At 52.1% G+C, this 19,993-nt stretch overlaps 1 protein-coding gene across 1 annotated transcript in view; it reads right to left on the minus strand.

The window, feature by feature from the left end:
* The window catches only part of TCERG1L (transcription elongation regulator 1 like), a 194,239-nt gene that overhangs the window by 41,281 nt on the left and 132,965 nt on the right, over positions 1–19,993 (minus strand). The window contains exon 7 of the mRNA XM_043926019.1: positions 11,034–11,188. Within this exon, the coding sequence (XP_043781954.1) occupies positions 11,034–11,188 (155 nt within the window). The remainder of the gene's footprint in view (positions 1–11,033; positions 11,189–19,993) is intronic.

Below are 19,993 nucleotides of genomic sequence, written 5' to 3' on the forward strand. Positions count from 1 at the left end.
TTGAGAACCAGCAGTCTAGAGAAAGACCCTCGTGAGAGCAAAGCTAACAGGAGGGGAGGGGCTCGCTCCGTCTCACCCACACTCTCTCCCCACACACACCTCTGTGTCCCCCCCATCACATAATTCAATGAGAGAGACAACACACTCTTCATAAGAATACACAACAAAACAAATGGCCAATCAACCAGTCGAAATGTTCAATTTCTCTCATAATTACAGAAATGCCAATGGACACAATGAATGGTTTTAAAAGCTTAAGGTTGGATGATCCACAGTGCTCATGAGAGTAGCAGAATCTATTAGCGGGCGTGTGAACTGGTCCATCTTTTTGGAGGAAGATTTAGCAATATCTGTCACAATGTAAAATGCATGTACCTTTCGATCTGGTAATTCCAATAATATGAATTTATGCAATGAAAGTACTCATAAATGCTCCTGAGATAAATATATGTGAACGAAGGTATTCTTATCAGTATCCTGTGTGGGCATGAAAAACCAATGACCTGGAAGTCCACCAGCTGGAAAGACCTGGTGGAGATGTCAGAGTCTAGTCAAGGTGGGGAGGGATGCGAAGGGAGGGGCTCAGAACACGTGTGTGCACACGTGCTAAGTGGCTTCACTTGTGTCTGACTCTGCAACCCCAGGGGCTGCAGCCCACCAGGCTCCTCTGTCCGTTGGATTCTCCAGGCAAGGGTACTGGAGTGGGTTGCCATGCCCTCCTCCAGGGATCTTCTCAACCCAGGGAGTGAACGTGGCTCTCTTCCATTGCAGGAGGATTCTTCACCACTGGTGCCACCTGGGAAGCCCTCAGAATATGAGGGGTTGCCGAAAAGATACCCATAGTGATGAGAAGTGGAAGTGCAGCAGGTCAACTCCTCAGCCGTTCTATTAAAAATATGCATACCCACAAAGATCTACCTGCCTTCACAATACATTGCCTTGTGCATTTAACGGACAAGGAAGGGCACGTCCATTTTTTAAAAGGTGCTGAGTGTACAGGGAAGTTGAGGCAGGTAGTCAGAGGTCTTCTCAGGCTGCGAGAAGCATGTCTTCCATCCCCTTACAACGGCTGCCCTCACGCAGGCCCAGGTGGGCAGGGAAGTGGGAAGCACTAGTTTCTGAGGGAAACTGCTTTGAAAAGCACTATTCTGGTCTCTCCTATGTCCTGGGCCTCGAAGGCAGAGACAGGACATAACCCCTTTATCGGTACTGATTCAGGGGCATCTAGAAACCTGAACAAGCCTTGGCCCTGCTCACCCAGCAAACTGAAGGTGAGAGCTTACACAGCATCATCACAGATGTGGCTGCACGCGGGCTCCGGAACCTTCCTTCCCATCACAGTTCAGTTCAGTTCAGTTGCTCAGTCGTGTCCGACTCTTTGAAACCTCATGGACTGCAGCACCCCAGGCCTCCCTGTCCATCACCAATTCCCGGAGTTTACTCAAACTCATGTCCATCGAGTTGGTGATGCCATCCAACCATCTCATCCTCTGTCCTCCCCTTCTCCTCCCACCTTCAATCCTTCCCAGCATCAGGGTCTTTTCCAAGGAGTCAGTTCTTCGCATCAGGTGGCCAAAGTATTAGAGTTTCAGCTTCAGCATCAGTCCTTCCAGTGAATATTCAGGACTGATTTCCTTTAGGGTGAACTGGTTGGATCTCCTTTCAGTCCAAGGGATTCTCAAGAGTCTTCTCCAACACCACAGTTCAAAAGCACCAGTGCTTCAACACTCAGCTTTCTTTACAGTCCAACGCTCACAACCATACATGCTGTTGCTGCTGCTGCTAAGTCGCTTCAGTCATGTCTGACTTTGTGCGACCCAATAGACAGTAGCCCACCAGGCTCCCCCATCCTTGGGGTTCTCCAGGCAAGAACACTGGAGTGGGTTGCCATTTCCTTCTCCAGTGCATGAAAGTGAAAAATGAAAGTGAAGTTGCTCAGTCGTGTCTGACTCTTAATGAGCCCATGGACTGCAGGTTCCTCCGTCCATGGGAGTTTCCAGGCAAGAGTACTGGAGTGGGTTGCCATTGCCTTCTCTCCATCCATACATGACTACTAGAAAAACCATAGCTTTGAGTAGATGGACCTTTGTTGGCAAAGTAATGTTTCTGCTGCCTACATTGGTCACAACTTTTCTGCCAAGGAACAAGCGTCTTTTAATTTCATGGCTGCAATCACCATCTGTAGTGATTTTGGAGCCTAAGAAAATAAAGTCTGTCACTGTTTCCATTGTTTCCCCATCTATTTGCCGTGAAGTAATGGGATCAGATGCCATGATCTTAGTTTTCTGAATGTTGAGTTTTAAGCCAACTTTTTCACTTTTCTCGTTAGCTTTCATCAAGAGGCTCTTTAGTTCTTCTTCATTCCTGCCATAAGGATGGTGTCATCTGCATATCTGAGGTTATTGATATTTCTCCCAGCAATCTTGATTCCAGCTTGTGCTTCATCCAGTCCAGCATTTCTCACGATGTACTCTGCATATGAGTTAAATAAGCAGGCTGACAATATACAGTCTTGACGTACTCCTTTCCTGATTTGGAACCAGTCTGTTGTTCCATGTCCAGTTCTAACTGAGAAATACAGATTTCTCAGGAGGCAGGTCAGGTGGTCTGGTATTTCCATCTCTTTCAGAACTTTCCACAGTTTGTTGTGATCCATACAGTCAAAAGCTTTGGCATAGTCAATAAAGCAGAAGTAGATGCTTTTCTGAAACTCTTTTGCTTTTTCAATGATCCAACCGATGTTGGCAATTTGGTCTCTGGTTCCTCTACCTTTTCTAGATCCAGCTTGAACAACTGGAAGTTCATGGTTCACGTACTATTGAAGGCTGGCTTGGAGAATTTTGAGTATTACTTTGCTAGCGTGTGAGATGAGTACAATTGTGTGGTAGTTTGAGCATTCTTTGGCATTGCCTTTATTTGGCATTGGAATGAAAACAGACCTTTTCCAGTCCTGTGGCCACTGCTGAGTTTTCCAAATTTACTGGTGTATTGAGTGCAGTACTTCCACAGCATCATCTTTTAGGATTTGAAATAGCTCAGCTGGAATTCCATCACCTCCACTAGCTTTGTTCATAGTGTTGCTTCCTAAGGCCCACTTGACTTCATACTCCAGGATGTCTGGCTCTAGGTGAGTGATCTCACCATCGTTATTATCTGAGTCGTGAGGATCATTTTTGTATAGTTCTTCTGTGTATTCTTGCCACCTCTTCTTAACATCTTCTGCTTCTGTCAGGTCCACACCATTTCTGTCCTTTATTGTGCGCATCTTTGCATCACAGGGTACCTGGTAAATTCTGTCAGTGAGGGATTCTCTGCAGGGATGACCTGTCTACACTTACCTGCTTTACGCCAGGTCCTGCTACAAGGACTGATCAGAGCGGGTGCCAATCTGACAATCCTGTTTGGTGTTAACCAAACAAGAAGTCTGGCTCATTCTTTGCACAGAGAAGGCACAGGCGGGGCCACCAGTTTGTGCCAGGGTGTGGATGGAGCATGGGGCAGGTGATGGCCGGGGTTCCTCCCAAAGAGGGGCCAGGTGACCTGCGTGGGACGAGCCCTTCTCACCCACCAGAGTCCTTATGGATGAGCGGTGATGCTCTTCCTTGACTCTGGGGAACACCCAGCATCTGCATTGTCAGCGGTCCCAGGTCTTGCCGAGCATCAGCCACCTGGCCCCCTGTGACGTGAGAGCGATGCATTGTTGCTAAGCAAACAGCGCTCAGGAAAGCGACCCTTTCACAGGTCACAGCTGTGTTTACTCACAGGCATGGTTTCATGCCCTTCTTTGTGAAATGAAAGTCATCATCAGTGTACATCTGCCTTGAATATAAACGGCTGAAATGTTTACAGAGCAATTGAAGCCAAGTGACATCCTGCCAGGTCTATCACAGGTCGGGACAAAGCAGGGTGGAAGTGCCTGGTTCCCTGCACGCAACTTTTCTGTGTCAAGCAGGAAGCAAAATGCTTTCCAGAAGCCCCTTTTTATCTAAGGCGCATTAGACATCTGGCCGTGTTGGCCCTCCTTGGATCTGGAGTCAGAGCCTCCAGGGTGCAAATCCCTGGTCCCCCACTCAATAGAAATGTGACCTTGAGCAGGCCAATTGATCTGCTTTCTTTAATTCCCTCTACTGTCAAAATAGGTATAAAGACAGAGGATTGCAAACCAATGGCCTCCAAAGATGTCCACACCCAAACCCTGGAAAAGAAAGTGAAAGTGAAAGTCGCTCAGTCGTGTACAACTCTTTGTGACCATACATTCCACAGGATTCTGCAGGCCACAGTACTGGAGTGGGTAGCCTTTCCCTTCTCCAGGGGATCTTCCCACACCAGGGATCAAACCCAGGTCTCTCACATAGCAGGTGGATTCTTTACCAGCTGAGTCACAAGGGAAGCCCAAGAATACTGCAGTGGGTAGCCTATCCCTTCTCCAGCAGATCTTCACAACTCAGGGATCAAACCCAGGTCTCCCACATTGCAGATGGGTTCTTCACCAGCTGAGCCACTGTGAATGTCTTAGGTTGCATGGCAGGGGTGAAGGCTCCTAACCAGCCCCGGGGCCGCAGAAACCAGATGATTCTTGGAGTTGGAAGACACAGGAAGTGAGTTCTGCCCTAGATCCCCCAGAAAGAAACAGCTCAGACCCACCAGTGAGACTTCAGTTGGGCTTCTGACCTCCAGGACTGGAAAGCAGCAAGTTCGTGTTGGTTTATCTACCAAACTTGTGATCGTCTGTTACAGCAGCAAGAGGGGGCCGATAGGGATGATGCCCAGCTCCTGGGGCGGTGGCAGGCTTGGAGGAACAAAGAAGTCCCGTCCCCCCAGGGCGCTCTTCCCCTTCGGCCTAGGCAGGCCCCCCGCCCCACCCCACACCAGCATCCTGTCCTACTTAGCCACTGGGAGGTGCCCACAGTAGATAGAAGGGGAGAGAGGCTGAGAGGTCGTCCTCCGCCCTGTCTGCCTCCCCACCCTAGAGGACAGACTCACAGAAATCTTATCTGACCACCCTCTGGTACACCCTCCCAGCCTGCACCAAGCCCCCGGCAGAAGGGACAGGATCCCATCCTGAATGGGGTCGGTGATGAGGCAGCAGGGGCCAGAAGGCCGGAACATTTCTACTGTGAACCTAAAGAGGTCACCTGCCATTTCAGGGAACAAAGAACGCTGCCTGCTAAGAGGCCATCAGTCACAGCCCTGACGCTGAGCCTTGAGGGGACTTCAGGAAGGAGAAAAGCAGGACACTGGCCCTAGACCATGAACGTGCACGTCTCAGGAGTGATGTCAGTGGGCCCGACCCCAGCACCTTCCCGCACACAGAAAAGCACTAACACCGTTTACTTGAGATGTCTGTTTTTTTGAGATTAGCTGTAATCTTTTGGATTCAATTAAAATTTTTTTCTCAGCAAGAACCCCCGTATACCCGGGCTCCTCCCTTACCTCGGCCACCCACAGACTGGCACCTGCCGTCCGCCTCTCCAAGGGTTAAATCAGGAGCTCAGCGTGAAGAGCAGGAGCAAGGCCCTCATGCTTCGGAGAAACTGGCAGGACAGGTTTTCAGGTGGTTAGATATTTTCAGGGGCTGATTTTATGAGCCCGGGTCTTGTATCTCCTCATACCTATAAAAGCACTAAATCCTTCATGGTGATGACTGCTCCTTGGGACTAGCAGTAACCCTCATGAGGCTAGTAGAAATCTCTGCAAAAATATGTGCTTGATTTGCATGCACTCCCCCTTCACCAAAACCTTGTTTACACTGACCTGCCCCCTGACTCTTCGGAGCTGTCTCTCAGAGCTGTCCAAGATGCTGTCTCCCAGGCTGCAGTCTTCATTTCACCTCAAATAACACTTGACTCACAACTCTCACATTGCACTTTTTTTTTTTTTAAGTCAACACCTTTCGGAGCAGCTCCTCAGAGTGATCTGAGAGGCTCTCTCCCTGGCTGCAGTCCTCAGTGAGGTCCCCAAATAAAACGTAACTCACGACTTTTCATTTCACTTCAGTCTGCACTCCCCATTGCCCTGAAGAGAGGTCTTTGGTGCTGCACGTAAACACAGTTGGCAGAACTGAGCCTCTAAGAGATTTGAGAAATGCTGAAGCTGGTGGGGAAACAAACGTGAGTGAGGCCTCCTCACCCAGGAAGAGCCTGTAGCAGCCCCGAATGTCAGGACATGGAGTGGACGTGGGGTGAAGGCTTCTACTTCTCACTTCACAGTTCAACAGGCGTTATTCCCAACTAACAGCCTGTCTGCTAGAGCCGTAAAAGTCTGGATGCACTATAGGAAGATTAGGAAATAATTCAGGCCTTCAGCTAAACCTCTCAGCAAGGAAAACAGAATGGAGAAAAGGGGACCCTTTGTTTATCTGTTGAAGGGCTTAGCCCTTCTGGCAGTTCTGCACACTTTTCCCATAGTTGCCTGACAATATTGACTCCTCCTTCCATGCTGATATTCCTAGTACACACACAAAATACACACACACACACACACACACACCCCTCCAAACCCACTGCAGTTAAATGTGGCAGAAAGTGAAGGTGTGAAAGTGAAAGTCACTCAGTCATGTCTGACTCTTTGTGATCCCGTGGACTATGCAGTCCATGGAATTCTCCAGGCCAGAATGCTGGAGTGGGTAGCCGTTCCCTTCTCCAGGGGATCTTCCCAACCCAGGGATCGAACCCAGGTCTCCCGCATTGCAGGTGGATTCTTCACCAGTTGAACCACCAGGGACACCCTAAATGTGGCAGATATTTTGTCAAATTCTATTTGCCTCTTGAAAAATAATGAATATCAATCAGAATGCTTAATGGTTCCATTTCAGACAAGAAACAGGTTTTACATATTCATTTCTATAATGACTCATACTCCAACACAATGTGAAAAACAAAATTCTATACCAAGAACAATCTTCCCGAGAGCTGATTCTTAAAATAATTAGGGTCAGAACGTTAGATGAGTCATGACAAGTGACCAGCCAGGGAAAAATTCACCTTGCTCGTGGCCTGAGGTCATCAACTCTGTCTGCTCATTACTAATTAGTCTTCCAGAAATACTCCCTGTCCTGTTTTGCTGCAAACAGAATAATTTCAGTGAGTGGATCTTAGGAAATTAGAAGCTATCCATTTAAATGTCAATTCTTGCTCTGCAACCGGAAGTTGAGAACTGAGGTTATTTGCATGTCTTTAAGATTCAGGTTAAAGACTTTAAGACTGCTTAAGGCAGCTCTTCCTCTTTTAATAAGAGTAAGTAAGGTTAAAGCTCATTTTGTAGCTGCTTGTAAGTTTATAATCACACACCTATCTGGATAGAGTGGTTCAGGGGCCACCATTACAATGGTGGCAGACAAAATGCCTTGATGTGTTAAGTCTACAAGGATCGGGTATTCCCGTTGTGTTTGTTAGATTTAAGGCTCCATTCTCCACCTTTTTAAGTGCAAAATGAGATTCAGGCCAGCAGAGTGAAATGGAGCCCTGATCTATGACCCAGATAATTCAGGTCCTTGTTGTAATTAATTATACAAGGAGGCCATTGGACAGACGTCTGAGCCAGTAAAAGCCTCAGGGTTACTGGTCAGTGGGGACGCTGAGCTGGACCAGCTGGGGAGGAGGTGGGCCTCCCTGGAGCCTGGTAGCTGATTGCCCTCCTCTGCCTCTGCGCCTGCACCAGGCCAGCCTTCCCAGGCTCCAGACTCTTCCGGTTTGGGGCTTCGGGATCAGAATCGATTTTTGCTCAAGTAAACTCTTCACTTTTCTAACATGCTTGTTAATCTTCTAACACTGTCCTCCACCTCAGAAGCCTGCAAAGGGCAGAGGGCTCGGGGTGGGGGAGGACCCTGCTCACCCTTCTCTGCTCTCGTAGCCCTGGCTCGACTTGGTCCAGAGCAGAAAAACAGGTGAACAACTGTGTCCTGACTGCTAATGAGCTCCATCCTTTCTCATCCCTGCCAGACCTTGGGAGAAAAAAAAAGAAATAGCACCCAATTATCTCTGAGAATGCAAGCAGCAGAAAGGAGCGAGGGGACTGCCTATATTGTTTGCTTCTACATGTTTGCAAATAAGTATCATTGTGACAAACTGCACCTGAATGTCCTCCAGGGGTTGGCAGTTCTCGGGACACCACCCCACAGGAGGTGACGGTCTCTCCTGTTCCAGAGTGAGGATGTTGGAAGCCGGGTGTCTGTGTGTGAGGGGTTTTGGTTCAAGCCTTCATTCAGCACGCAAAGCATCTTTTTAGATAATGGATGCCTCAGTCAAAGGAGGAAGCAAAATCACGCGCCCAGTTCTCACTGTCCCTGAGAACAGTGTTAAAAACTGAGGTGTGCACCTAGAACATTCCTTTCTCAGAATCAGCTGACTCGAGCTGATGCTCTGGAGGGAGGAGAATGTAGTGAGAACACTCCCTGCCACACCAGTAAACACGGATGCCACAGTCACCAGTGACGGCAGCCCTCCAGTGTGAGCCGGGGAGCCCGAGGGCACTCGGGAAGGAGAGTACCCACGAGAACACCCAGGACGTAGCAGCCGTCAGCCTACAGCCGCTCCCCACAGTAAGCCCCAGGGGGACTCAGGGTGTGAAAACCCAGACAAGCTGAGGAGCAGTTAACAACACTCTTTCGGTGTTCAGACTACCTGACCTTCACTGTAAAACATCTATGTAACCTGGCTCCTCCCTGGCCTGCTCAGAACACGCCTCTCAAGGTCACTTGAGATGCTGTCTCCTCGGCTTGAAGTCCTAAAAATTTCTGCTGAATAAGACTTAACTCTCAACTTTTAGGTGGGGGGTACTTTTTCAGTTGCCAGTGTTATCGGCATCAATCACTCCATCTTAGCAGACTGCTACCAGCTTTGCAAGAGCAATCTGCCCATGTCCCTTAGCACTGATCAAAATGTTGAGGAAGCTTTTAAGACTCTTTCTCCTAAAGTTCCATTCAAATGCTTCTGGATCCAGCTAAAAGTATAGGCTGATCTCTGTTATCTGTGTTAGCATCACTTGAGATGGACTCAAAAATACTGCAAGCCTAGTAAACCACTCCAAAGCTAAAGCAAACACTCATTCCAAGGGTCAAGATTCCATTTCCTGGCCTTTCAACCAAGCTCTGTGGGTCAGTCAGGGAAAACCCTGATCTCAAGATCTCAGTGAAGCCAAGACTATTTCAACCCACGTGCTCAGGGCCTGCACCTTTCCCAACACAGCTGATAAAAAATGTGTAAGACCTAATTGGAGGGATCCTTTCTGAACGCATGAAAGTGTTCTGCTCTGACTCGGGAAAACGAGATTTGCTGGGGCAACTTGTGAACAGCTATCTCTCTGTCACGCATTGGATTCCTCTGCAGCTGGGAAGGATCTTTTCCCTTCTCCACATGCACTTCAGGTGAATTCAAGCACCCTTCAAACAGAGTGGATGGACTTCCTACAAAGATCTGGAATGGGTGCATGATGGAGAAGGTTCCGTGTTACCAATTATGACATGTAGTCTCAAGGGGCATTCATACAACATCTGGAGCAAAAATGAAATGATGGGGGAAAAAAGCAAAGAAACTGTTGCAGTAAAAAGTTAAAAAAAAAAGGAATGAGTTTTTTTTTTTCTTTAACTTCCCTTGTGACTCAGACTAAAGAATCCAGCTGCAATGTGGGAGACCTGGGCTCGACCTTGGGTCGGGAAGGTCCCCTGGAGAAGAGAATGGCTACCTATTCCAGAATTCTGGCCTGGAGAATTTCATGGATAGAGGAGCCTGACAGGCCACAGTTCATGGGGTTTCAAAGAGTTGGGACAGGACTTAAAGACTTTGACTTTTCCTGAGAATAAAGAAGATAAAGAGAAAAGTGAGTAGGCCAGAACATTCTAGTTTTTTTTTTTGTTTTTTTTTTTTTTTTTTTTTTTACTTTAACTGCGTTTAACTCTGCAAGTCTATAACTAAGTTTGCTTTTCTGCCCCTTAACCCTGCAGGAGCTACACTTCACACCTATTTCCTTTGACTCTAGGCTAAATACATCCTGTATCTGGGGTTTGCCTTCACAACACCCTTCCCCTTGTAGTTACATATCAGAAAGCAGGCTGCAGAGCCAGGGAACTGACAGACTCAATTGCTGGGTTGCTGACACCAGCCTGTGACTCTCTTTGAAACAATGCAAGAGGAAGAAATCAAGATCCTAACAGCTTTGTTCCTCATCACTGACTCCTGACTGTGAGCCCTCATCTTATATAAGGCCCTAGACTCCTCATGATGCAAAGGGCTGACTCATTGGAAAAGACTGATGCTGGGAAAGATTGAGAGCAGAAGGAGAAGGGGACGACAGAGGATGAGATGGGTGATGGCATCATCAACTCAGTGGACATGAGTTTGAGCAAACTTCAGGAGATATTGAAAGACAGGGAAGCCTGGAATGCTACAGTCCATGGGGTCACAAAGAATTGGACACGACTGAGAGACTGAACAACAAGATTCCCCCTGGAGCGGGAAACAGTTCTGGAGGCGTGAGCGTGCTGTTTTCCCCTCTCAGCCAGTTGAGAATTAAAGCCATCTTTGTATTTCCTCCAAACTCTCTCTCTCTCTGTATTTTTCACTTGGCTTCGGTGGGCAGAGAAGGCCAAGATTTTGGCCAGCAACAAAACTAGTACATCAAAGTGATCACCACGGATGAGTTTACATGGTGAGACTGCTTTGCATTTTCTAAAATGCTTAACCAATACCCATTAATTTGATAATAGAAAACAACTTTTTAAAAGTAAGAAAAAGTTAAATGTAGGCTAATATCTGAACTGGAAAGGAAGCTCCCAGTGGCTGAAGGATAACCTTCTCTGGGTTTGTAACTTTATGTGATGCAAAGAAAAAGCCAGAGCCGATCCCGTGGAAGGATCAATGTTTCTGCAGAAAGTGCCATAAAAACTTAATGACTAAATTCTGAAACAGGGAACACAGGTCCTTCGAAATCAACTGCCAGCATAACCAGGAGAATTGTGCTTTCCTCTCACACTCAGGGAATGTATAGCCTAGACTCCCCTAAAAGTGGGTGCCCAGGGCCCCCCGTCTCTTAGTTACTTGCTGCTGCCTCCAGCTTGCGCTTGTGGGGAGGGTCTTCGATGATCCTGTTGAGGTCCCCGCGGTTCCTCAAGTCCATCGGCTTCTCCCAGACGGACAACTGCATCGTCGGGTTGAAGAAGAAAACTCGGTCATCTCCTGTCCAGACCACACACCTGTGCAAATCGAGAAACCTCTCTTAGTCTCCCTCAAAGGCAAGCATCAAAAGACCATAGTGTGTGTCCTAAGTCGATCAGTCATGTCTGATTCTCTGCGATCCCATGGCCTGTAGCCCGCCAGGCTCCTCTGTCCATGGAATTCTCCAGGCAAGAAGAGGAGTGGGTCGCCATGCCCTCCTCCAGGGGAATTTCCTGACCCAAGGATCAAACCCGAGACTCGTGCTTCCTGCATTTGCAGACAGGTTAGTGTAGGCGTGCACACAAACCCAAAAAGCCCTTTGGGGCTGAAATCCACACATTCACAAAAGTAATATTTTCACAAAGTATGAATAATAATAGCAATGTCTGGCTTTTCAGGGTAATTCTCAGATGTTTCTCATACATTCTCTCATTTGATTCACAGGCAGACAGCAGCCTGACCTTCCTTTCACTGGTAAGGACAGCAAAGTTCAGAGAAGTGAGCGGCTTAACTGGGTCCCAGGAGGTCTGAGCTCTTCCCGAAGGCCAGCTCTCCTTTCAGTTGGATTCCCACTCTGGCTCTGGGTCCAAGGACCAGGTAACACAGACCTTGGTTCCCGGTAAACTTCCCCGATTGGACACTGACTGAGCAGCTGGGTCCATGGAGCCACACGGAGGCCACAGCCCATCCCTGCCCAGCTGAGAGCCAGCAAACCGGCTGCTGGAATTAGCAACCTCAGCCCTGGCATCCTGCTTTGTTCTCAGAAGAGCAAAGAATTAGCTTTTCATTTTCACATGTAGGAAACTAAAGTCTCCAAAAGGAATAATACGCAATTTTAAGACCTCATCTCTGTGAAAGGTTATCAGAGAGAAGGAAAGATTGCAAAGGAAAAATAGTGAAGAAAAGAAAAACAAAGGAAAAGAAGAGCTCCCTTCCCACGGAGTGAGTCTGCAACGTGGGAACGCACAAGGAATTCAGACCTGGCCTCAGTGCGTCCCAACAACACGGCCGGTCAAGGTCACCGGAGTGGCCTCAGGCTGTGTCCTGTGACCAGTCTCGTGATAGTGCAGAGAAATGAGCTCGGTCCTGCCTCTGGTCTGGGCCTTCCAGAAGGTTCCTCTTCGACTAGGCCTCTCCCCTCCCGGGATCTCAGCTTCCTACAGTGACTTCTGAGGGCCCTGGAAGCACCAGGACTCTCCCCAGGCCCCTCAGAAGCTGCAGGAATGAGCAGGACTAATTCTCGTGGACTGAAACCTTCTGGTCATTGATTTCTTGAGGGATTGGGGACACTCCTGGGCACTGCCTGGCCTCCCAACCACCAGCTCCTACCTTACCATCAGACACACCTGGTCATCTGCCCTTTCTCTGGATCCAGGCAGCACATACCAATCTGCTTCCCACAGAGAAAATCACTCCCACCCTTGAGCCTCTGTGCTCAGACCAGCCGGCCACTTCCCATGGGCCAGACAGAAGGCTCGGCTCAGGGGCTGAGCCTCCTGTTTTGAAATTCTGCAGACCAGGTCCTTTCATAGAAATGACCTTTAGATGGTCTGTCTGATTTACTCCACAGCCAGGCCAGGTTCATGGGAGTGGTGAGCCAAATAAAGACCCCAAAGAGGTCTACATCCCACTCCCAAGAACCTATGAATATTACCTTACAGGGCAAAAGAGACCTTTCAGGTGTGATTAAGTTCCTGTCTTGAGATGGAGGGAGGAGGCTGGACTGTCCAGGCAGATCAGTGTCATCAGAAGAGTCCTCATAAGAGGAAGAGGGAGGCTGGGGAGTCAGAGTCACAGAAGGGGATGGGAGGATGGAAGCAGAAGACAGACAGACAGACACACACGGGGGGCGGTGGGTGGAGACAGACCAGAGGATGCTCCACTCTGGCCTTGATGTTGGAGGAAGGGGCTGTGGATGCCGATGCCTCTAGAAGCTAGAGAGTCTCGAGCAGAGTCTCCCCTGAGCCTCGGGAGGGAACCAGTCGCCTCCTCCACACCTGGATTCAGCCCCGTGGGACATGGGTTGGATTCTGACCTCCAGAGCTGTGATATGTGAGTTTCCACAGGTTGATGACCAATAGACCTCACCCTTGACCCCTCCTCATCCTGGGTGCCAGCATCAGGGTCTGCATCTGGCCAGCAGTGACCTAGACCCCCACACTGTATTGGCCCCTACTGGCCTGGTCATCCAGGTAGAAGGCCATGACCTGCTTTCTCAGTGGATGCACCCTCCAGCTCTAGGCATGCCCTTGACCTTCAGGTGACCTTGAGAGCTGCCCTCACCCTCAGTGATTTCCATTCCATCATCTGTGAGGTGGGGCCTGCAATGGACAGTTGTGTTATTCTAACATGTCCATCACTGTGGGAAAATTGAGGCAAACATGAGGATCAGCCTTTACTAGAGACTAGATGACGGGATAGACCGTCATCTAGGCAAACAAGGGCTAGACCTGAGGGGCAGGACTGGCAAGCTGGACAAGGTCCCTGCCCGATGGACGAGTCTGCCCGCTGCCCCCAAGCGGGCCTGGACAGGGGACAAGCGACCTCTTGCAGCCTGGAGGAAGTTGCCTGGCTTAAGAAGCTTTTAACTGTGTACAAAGCTGCAGGTAATTATGCTATTCTGTACATTATGTACAATTCTGCCACTGCGTGAGTTCTTGCACAGAATTCTGGGCCAGCAGGGACCATAAACCCTGCAGGGAGCACAGCCCCTTCCCTCTCAGACACTCCGGAGGGTGACGAAGTCCCTCCTGCTGGGTCTGGGGGCTGTGCTTCCGGCAACACTCGGCACATGTTCTTAGCACCACAAGTAGCCCACCTGGGTTATCTGGGGACCACGGGGTGGGGTGGGGGGAGGTTTGCCTGGTGTGAATGTAGGCTGTTTGCAGCTTCAGCTACATCAGAATGCAGGCGATGTCAAGTAAGAAGCCAGCAGACCCACAACAGTGTAGAGGGTGAAGACCAGTCCTGGGCACCCTCCCACATGGAGGAAATCCATCAGGCTTGTCTGGAGCATGCAGATGGCTGGTCACCTGCCCACACACAAGCTTCCAAAGCCTTCTTTGACCAAGCTGCAGCTGGAAAAATAGCTCCAAGACCAAAGCTCCTGGCAGCAAGTAGCTTAGTTTGTGACAGTCGGGATGATATCTTTTCCCTATGTTTTACTGCACTTGGCCTGAGTGGGAAAGTCTAGATGTATCTTTGATTCCCTGCATCCCTATCTACTTAAAAATTTAAGAGCTGCTGTGTGACCCCTGGGACTCCTGACGACACCTGCGGGACAATGAACCTCTACAGCGGACACACCTGACAGGTATGGCTCTTCTGGCAGAAAGTCATCCTGTGCCCAGCACCCCTCCACCCACACACGCACACACACACACTCGCACATGTGTGCATGCACACACATGCATTCACACACACATGCATACTCACTTGTGCATAAATGCACATGCACACACTCATATGTGTACATCCACACACATGCATTGACACACATGCATATACACTTGTGTGTGCACACATGTATACACATGCATTCACACATGCGTACATACTTGTGTGTGCACACACATTCACACACACATACATACACACTTGTGCATAAATGCACGTGCACACCCTCACATGTGTGCACACACACATGCATTTACACACCTGAATACACTCTTGTGTGCACACACATGCATTCACACACAAGCATATACAGTTGTGCATTCACACACACATGCACACACACGTGTGCACACACACACATGCACACCAGTGATCTGGGCATCGCCGCCCCACCCCCAGTGGTCTCAGCCCCATGGCTGACTGGTCTGTTCCCTCCTCTAGAGTGACCGGGGGCACTTAGGAGACCAGGGCCGTGGAGCCCTGCCTTTCAGGATGGCTCTGCCTCTGTGCATCTCAGCACCTCAAGCAGTGGACTCACTGCTGTGGACTCAGCATCCTCATTTATAAAAGCAGATTGGTGAATGTAGGTCTAGTCCCAGATGATTTCTTAAGTCCCTTCTAACGTTTATTCTATCTTCTGTTCTTTTCTGTTAATTTTCCAGTTTGGTCCAGAACCCCAGGCATGGTCACGTCAACGTCCTTCCGTATGGATCACCTTACGGGCAGGCACACCGTCCCCGGCCCCTGAGCTAGTCCGTCCTGGGCTCTGGGTAGCTGTGCTCAGCAGGTCACTACTGCACCTGGAGATCACGCCGCCCTGGGATTGCCTCCCCTAGCAGCCCGCTGGGGTCAGGGCATGGGGCAAATCCACGGTGAGGTGACTGGCCTCCTGCTGAGACCACAACCTCTTAGCACAGCGCTACTCCCCCTTCCCCTCCCCACCCCACCTTCCTCTGCCTTGAAACCACTCCTCAGTAACTCTAGGCACTGGGAGCGCTGTCCAAAGTGCACTTCTGGGGACCCTGACTCAGGACAGACCCTAAAGGGGAGGAAAGACGGAGTAGAGTCTAAACTTCCAAGAGTTTCTAACAGCAAGTGATGAGTTCCCTGAGAAAGTGGGTCAACAAGGATCTGCCCACATGGGAAAGTCTGGGGCGTGTGCATCCACACCCAGGGGACGGGACACTTCAGCCAGAATTACCGAGGAGCCAGCAGCCTTGGTTACAGAGGCAGGGAGGGGGCCATGCACCCTTTGGCGCAGAAGGGGTGCAGAGGTAGCCCCCAGCCAGCACCTCAAATGCTATGTGAGGCTAGCCTCAGCCAACCCCAGCCTTCCCACTGGCTCTGGGAGGTGTCCTGGGGTCCCAGAGCCGGGGGTCTGCAGGGCCTGAGAAGGTTCTGGTTGACATGTGAGCAGGGGCACCTGGGGAATAAGAAGCAGCTGGAAGCAGGTGAGTGAAGCTGTTGCAGCCCCTGGTGGGGTGGGGGGGCCCTGAGCCGTGCTCCTGGTGGGCAAAGAGTGGAGGGGTTTCAGCCTCAAGCCCTGGTAGCTGCTGACAGCCGTCACCTCCCTGGACGCTGGCTGAGGGCAGGCCGCACACCTGCGCGGCTATCCTTCCCGAGAAGGGGATACACTCAGACGCAAAGATACGTGGACTCCAAATGGTCCCCCTGATGGGAGGCCCCAGTCAGATTCAGGTCATCATCCCACTGAGCACCTGGGCTCCTTCCACTCTGGCTCCAAGCCCGGCTGTTAAGAAAGAAGCTTCACGTCGACCGGAATTGACTTGCTTCTCCCCAGATGCGGGACGGGTCCATGCTGTAGGTGGGCTGCCCGCAGGACGCGCTGATTCCGTCAGCACCGGGAGCTGCGTAGACGGATCATCATTCCACACCCTCCTCTCGGAGAGACCCAGCGCCTGGACCGCCGTGCGGGGAGCAGCCCCAACCCCCACAGCCACCACCAGGCAGCCTCTCCAGTGACGGGCGAGCGGAGCCAATTAGAGACTTAATGGGGGATTATTACCTCGGAGACGGGAGTGACAAGTAGTCACACGCACGCCCACATCCAGAATGCAAAGAGCCCCCTTCCCGTGCCGCAGGGACGCCCGTGGGACTGAAGGGACGAGCTGGCAGCAGGTAAACAAACGTGACTCCCTGGGAGAAATCTGTCCACTGGTCACGCTTGGTCTCCACCGGACCGAGCCAGCTGCACGATGCAGAATTAATTTCATGTGTCGTTTATGCACACTTTAAGCAATACATATACATTCCTCTGGCTTAATCACAATGTATAATTTCTGGATGGCTGCCATGTTCCCTCTCCTCTTTAACTGTCCCCAAATCCCAGAGGGTACAATTAGCATGCCAGAGTTAGTTAAGTCTGGTACAAAACATCCACATTTAGCAGCCCGAGTGCACGAAGACCCGTTTTAGCAAGTGGAAATGGGGACTGCTGGCTTACTGTACAAAATAATCCCCCCATCGCCTTCATATAGCACACTCCAGCGTTCACGGCTCTGCAAGAGGGAAGATATTTCCACTTCTCTCTCCAAGCGTCCAGCTCAGCCCAGCAAGGGAGGGCTCCGTGCCTCTGGCCCCTCCCGCACACAGGAAGACACACCCGGGTCCCTTGTCCCCGAGGGCGCTGTCCCAGGAGCAGAGTCCCGCCTGCAGGGTGGACCCCGTGTGCCCTGGGTCACAGCGGCAGGGCTGAGGCCTCTGAACCCAGAAGGCAGCACCTCTGTGTCCTCTGTTCTCTGCCCCCTTCCCCCTCCTGCCCACCTTTGTCCCCGGGAAGGGGCTGACCTGGGAGGTCTGAACAGCTCCAGCTCCACGGGGCAGGTCGGGTGAGGCAATGGGGCCCACAGACACGAAGATTCAGGGGAAAGAGGGTGGAAACAGCTGTCCCCTCCTCCTCCTGGGAAATGGTGGTTTATGCTCAGAAATGCGTATCTGGTTGTGGCCTCATTCTGCACGGAGCTTCTGGGGTTCTCAGCGAGCTCTGATGTGAGATTAAGCCTCCCGTGGGCAGGAAGTGAAGCAAACACCTTCGGGGCAACTCCATCTGGACCACGGGCCGGGCTGTCCAGGGGCACTTGCCTTCTCAGACAGTCACGGTGCCACCTACTCCGCGGTCACATCCATCAGAGTCCAGCTTCCACACAGCAGGGGCTTCTCACCGCAGGGACCCCCGAGCACCGGCTCCCCTGCCCGGCCTAATGAGGGCCAGGGCGGAGGGCCCTGCAGGAGCAGGCCTGGGGCTGGGCCAGCGGGGGCCTCCGCGGAGAGGCCGCCCGTCCAGGGGAGAACAGGCAGATCTGAGACGTGAGAGGTGCTCAGCACGTGGCCGTGGCAAGCGGACGCTGACGTGGCGCACGCGTCACGGCTCCTGGGCAGCCCTGCCCACGCCTCGGGTCACCCCAGCTTCCGACAGCACCCGGGGGCCTGTGGGGTCCTTGGGCTCACATCTCACAGACCCAGTCCCCTGCCCCCGTCTCCCTGCCTCATGCCAGGAGGACACCCCACCACGGGTCCCTGCTTCTCTGAGGGCTGACGGCAGCAGGCGCCCACGCGTTCTTCGTCTGGGTGAGCTCTCACACGCGTGGGGAACCGTGAGCGCCCTGGCCTGTGGGAGAGTGGCCGGCAGGGACACACGAGGAGGGACTGGCGGCCTGGCCTCCCCCACCCCTGGAGGACCTCTTTGCTTCCTGAGAACCTGGGTGCCCCGGGGCTTGGGCTGACGACTGGCCCAGCCCGGGGACAGGGGGCGGTGGGTGGTCTGAGCTCAGTGGGTGCAGCAGGCGCGGCCCCCAGGCCAGAGGAGCCCTTCCCGGAGGCCGACCGCCGTCATCCTGGGGTGTGCTGTCCCCGAGTTTCCATGGGTGCCACACTCAGGTTAAGCACACGTCAGACCACGCCGCATGCAGCCGCCCCCATTGGGAAGGGGGAGGCCACAGAAGAAGCTAAGGCTGGCGCTGCCCCCGCACCCCTGGACCCCCACCCCACAAGCTCCTGGTCCCTTCTGCACTTTTCAGGGAGCACGCAGACCCAATCTCCCAGGTGTGGGGGTGTTTGAACGCCGGTATGCTTCACCCTGGAATGCTCGGGGAGGCCAGGCAGCCTCGCTCAGGTGGCACTGGGTCAGGGAGGCTCGGAAAGAGGGGATCAGAAGTGAGAAAAATGCCCAGGTTCAGCTGCCCCCTCGGAAAGCTCCAGGCGTGGTGCCTCCTGCAACCCTGCCGCCCCCTTCCCCGAGAGAGGACAGTGCCCTGCACGGCCGCCACTCAGGCTGGAGGGCTGATCAGCGATTCCTCCAGACCGAGGACCCGCGGCGTGCGGGAGCGGCCCCTGAGGACGCCGTGACCCCAGGATCCCACGGAGCATTCTGCCCTGGAACACAGCATTACCGAGAGGTTGAAACTGCAGCCTCCACAGTTAGAGGTCTCTAGGGTTCAAGGCCAGGTCTCCTACACAATTATAACCCCTGGGGCAGCATCGAGTACTCAGGGACAGGGTCACACGCCTCGCTGAATTGACCGCAACCGCTCATATGATTTTCAGTTAAGTGCGTGTGCCTTAGAAACACACACGAGCGAGTTTGGTTCTAGAAGACCCCGGACAGCATCTGTGGCATCACAAACAAAGTAATAGTTTGAATCGGTTCCTTCCCCCATTCAGTTCCCGGCACCAAGCTCCTAAAACCCTTGGAATCAGCTGAGCGACGGGGGCATCTTTCTTACTCATAAGGAGCATCCCGACCTCACGTGAGTTCAGGCTGACGACAGGGTGACTGATGCGCCTCCATGCGTGACCATGGAGGGTGGGGGCTGGTCCCAGAAAGACCTGCCCCGTGATCAGAGGGCTGGCTTTCTGGCCCCACGCCCACCCTCCAGGGGAGGACAGGCCTAGTAACAAAGCATTCGGGGAGCTTCCTCTGGGTTCAGAGGGCCGCAGTGTGCTGCCCTCGCTGATGTCCTGGGGGGTGGCAGCCCCAGGAGGGCGTGGGGCCCGGAGACCCCTGCCCCGCAGCCCGCCCGTGCCTCTCTGCCATCCGGCTGTCCCTGGACTGTGCTCTGTGTAAGACAGAATTCATCACAAGTGACTTGCTCTCCTAAGTCCTGTGAGTCGCCCTAGCAAAGTTTCAAACCTGAAGGGAGGTTGTGGGAACCCAGGACTTGCAATCAGCTGGGGAGACGTACAGGCGCAGGGGGCTGGGACTCGGGCCTCAGCCCGTGGGGTCTGTGCTAACCCAGGAGCTGGCGTCAGACCCGACTTGAACGGCAGGACTCTCTCGGCACCGGAAACACTGCGTTGTTAGGCGTCACTGTCGGGGGCCCTGGACCTGTGAGGCATCCCCGGCTCACCAAGCACTAGAGCTGAAGGGTGGGAGGCCCTTGGGTGCCCGTGACACCAACCGCTGAGCAGAGAAGGGGCGGGGCCCCGTC

This window comes from Cervus elaphus, chromosome 15 (genome assembly GCF_910594005.1).
Source record: "Cervus elaphus chromosome 15, mCerEla1.1, whole genome shotgun sequence".
In the NCBI taxonomy this organism is placed as follows: domain Eukaryota; kingdom Metazoa; phylum Chordata; class Mammalia; order Artiodactyla; family Cervidae; genus Cervus; species Cervus elaphus.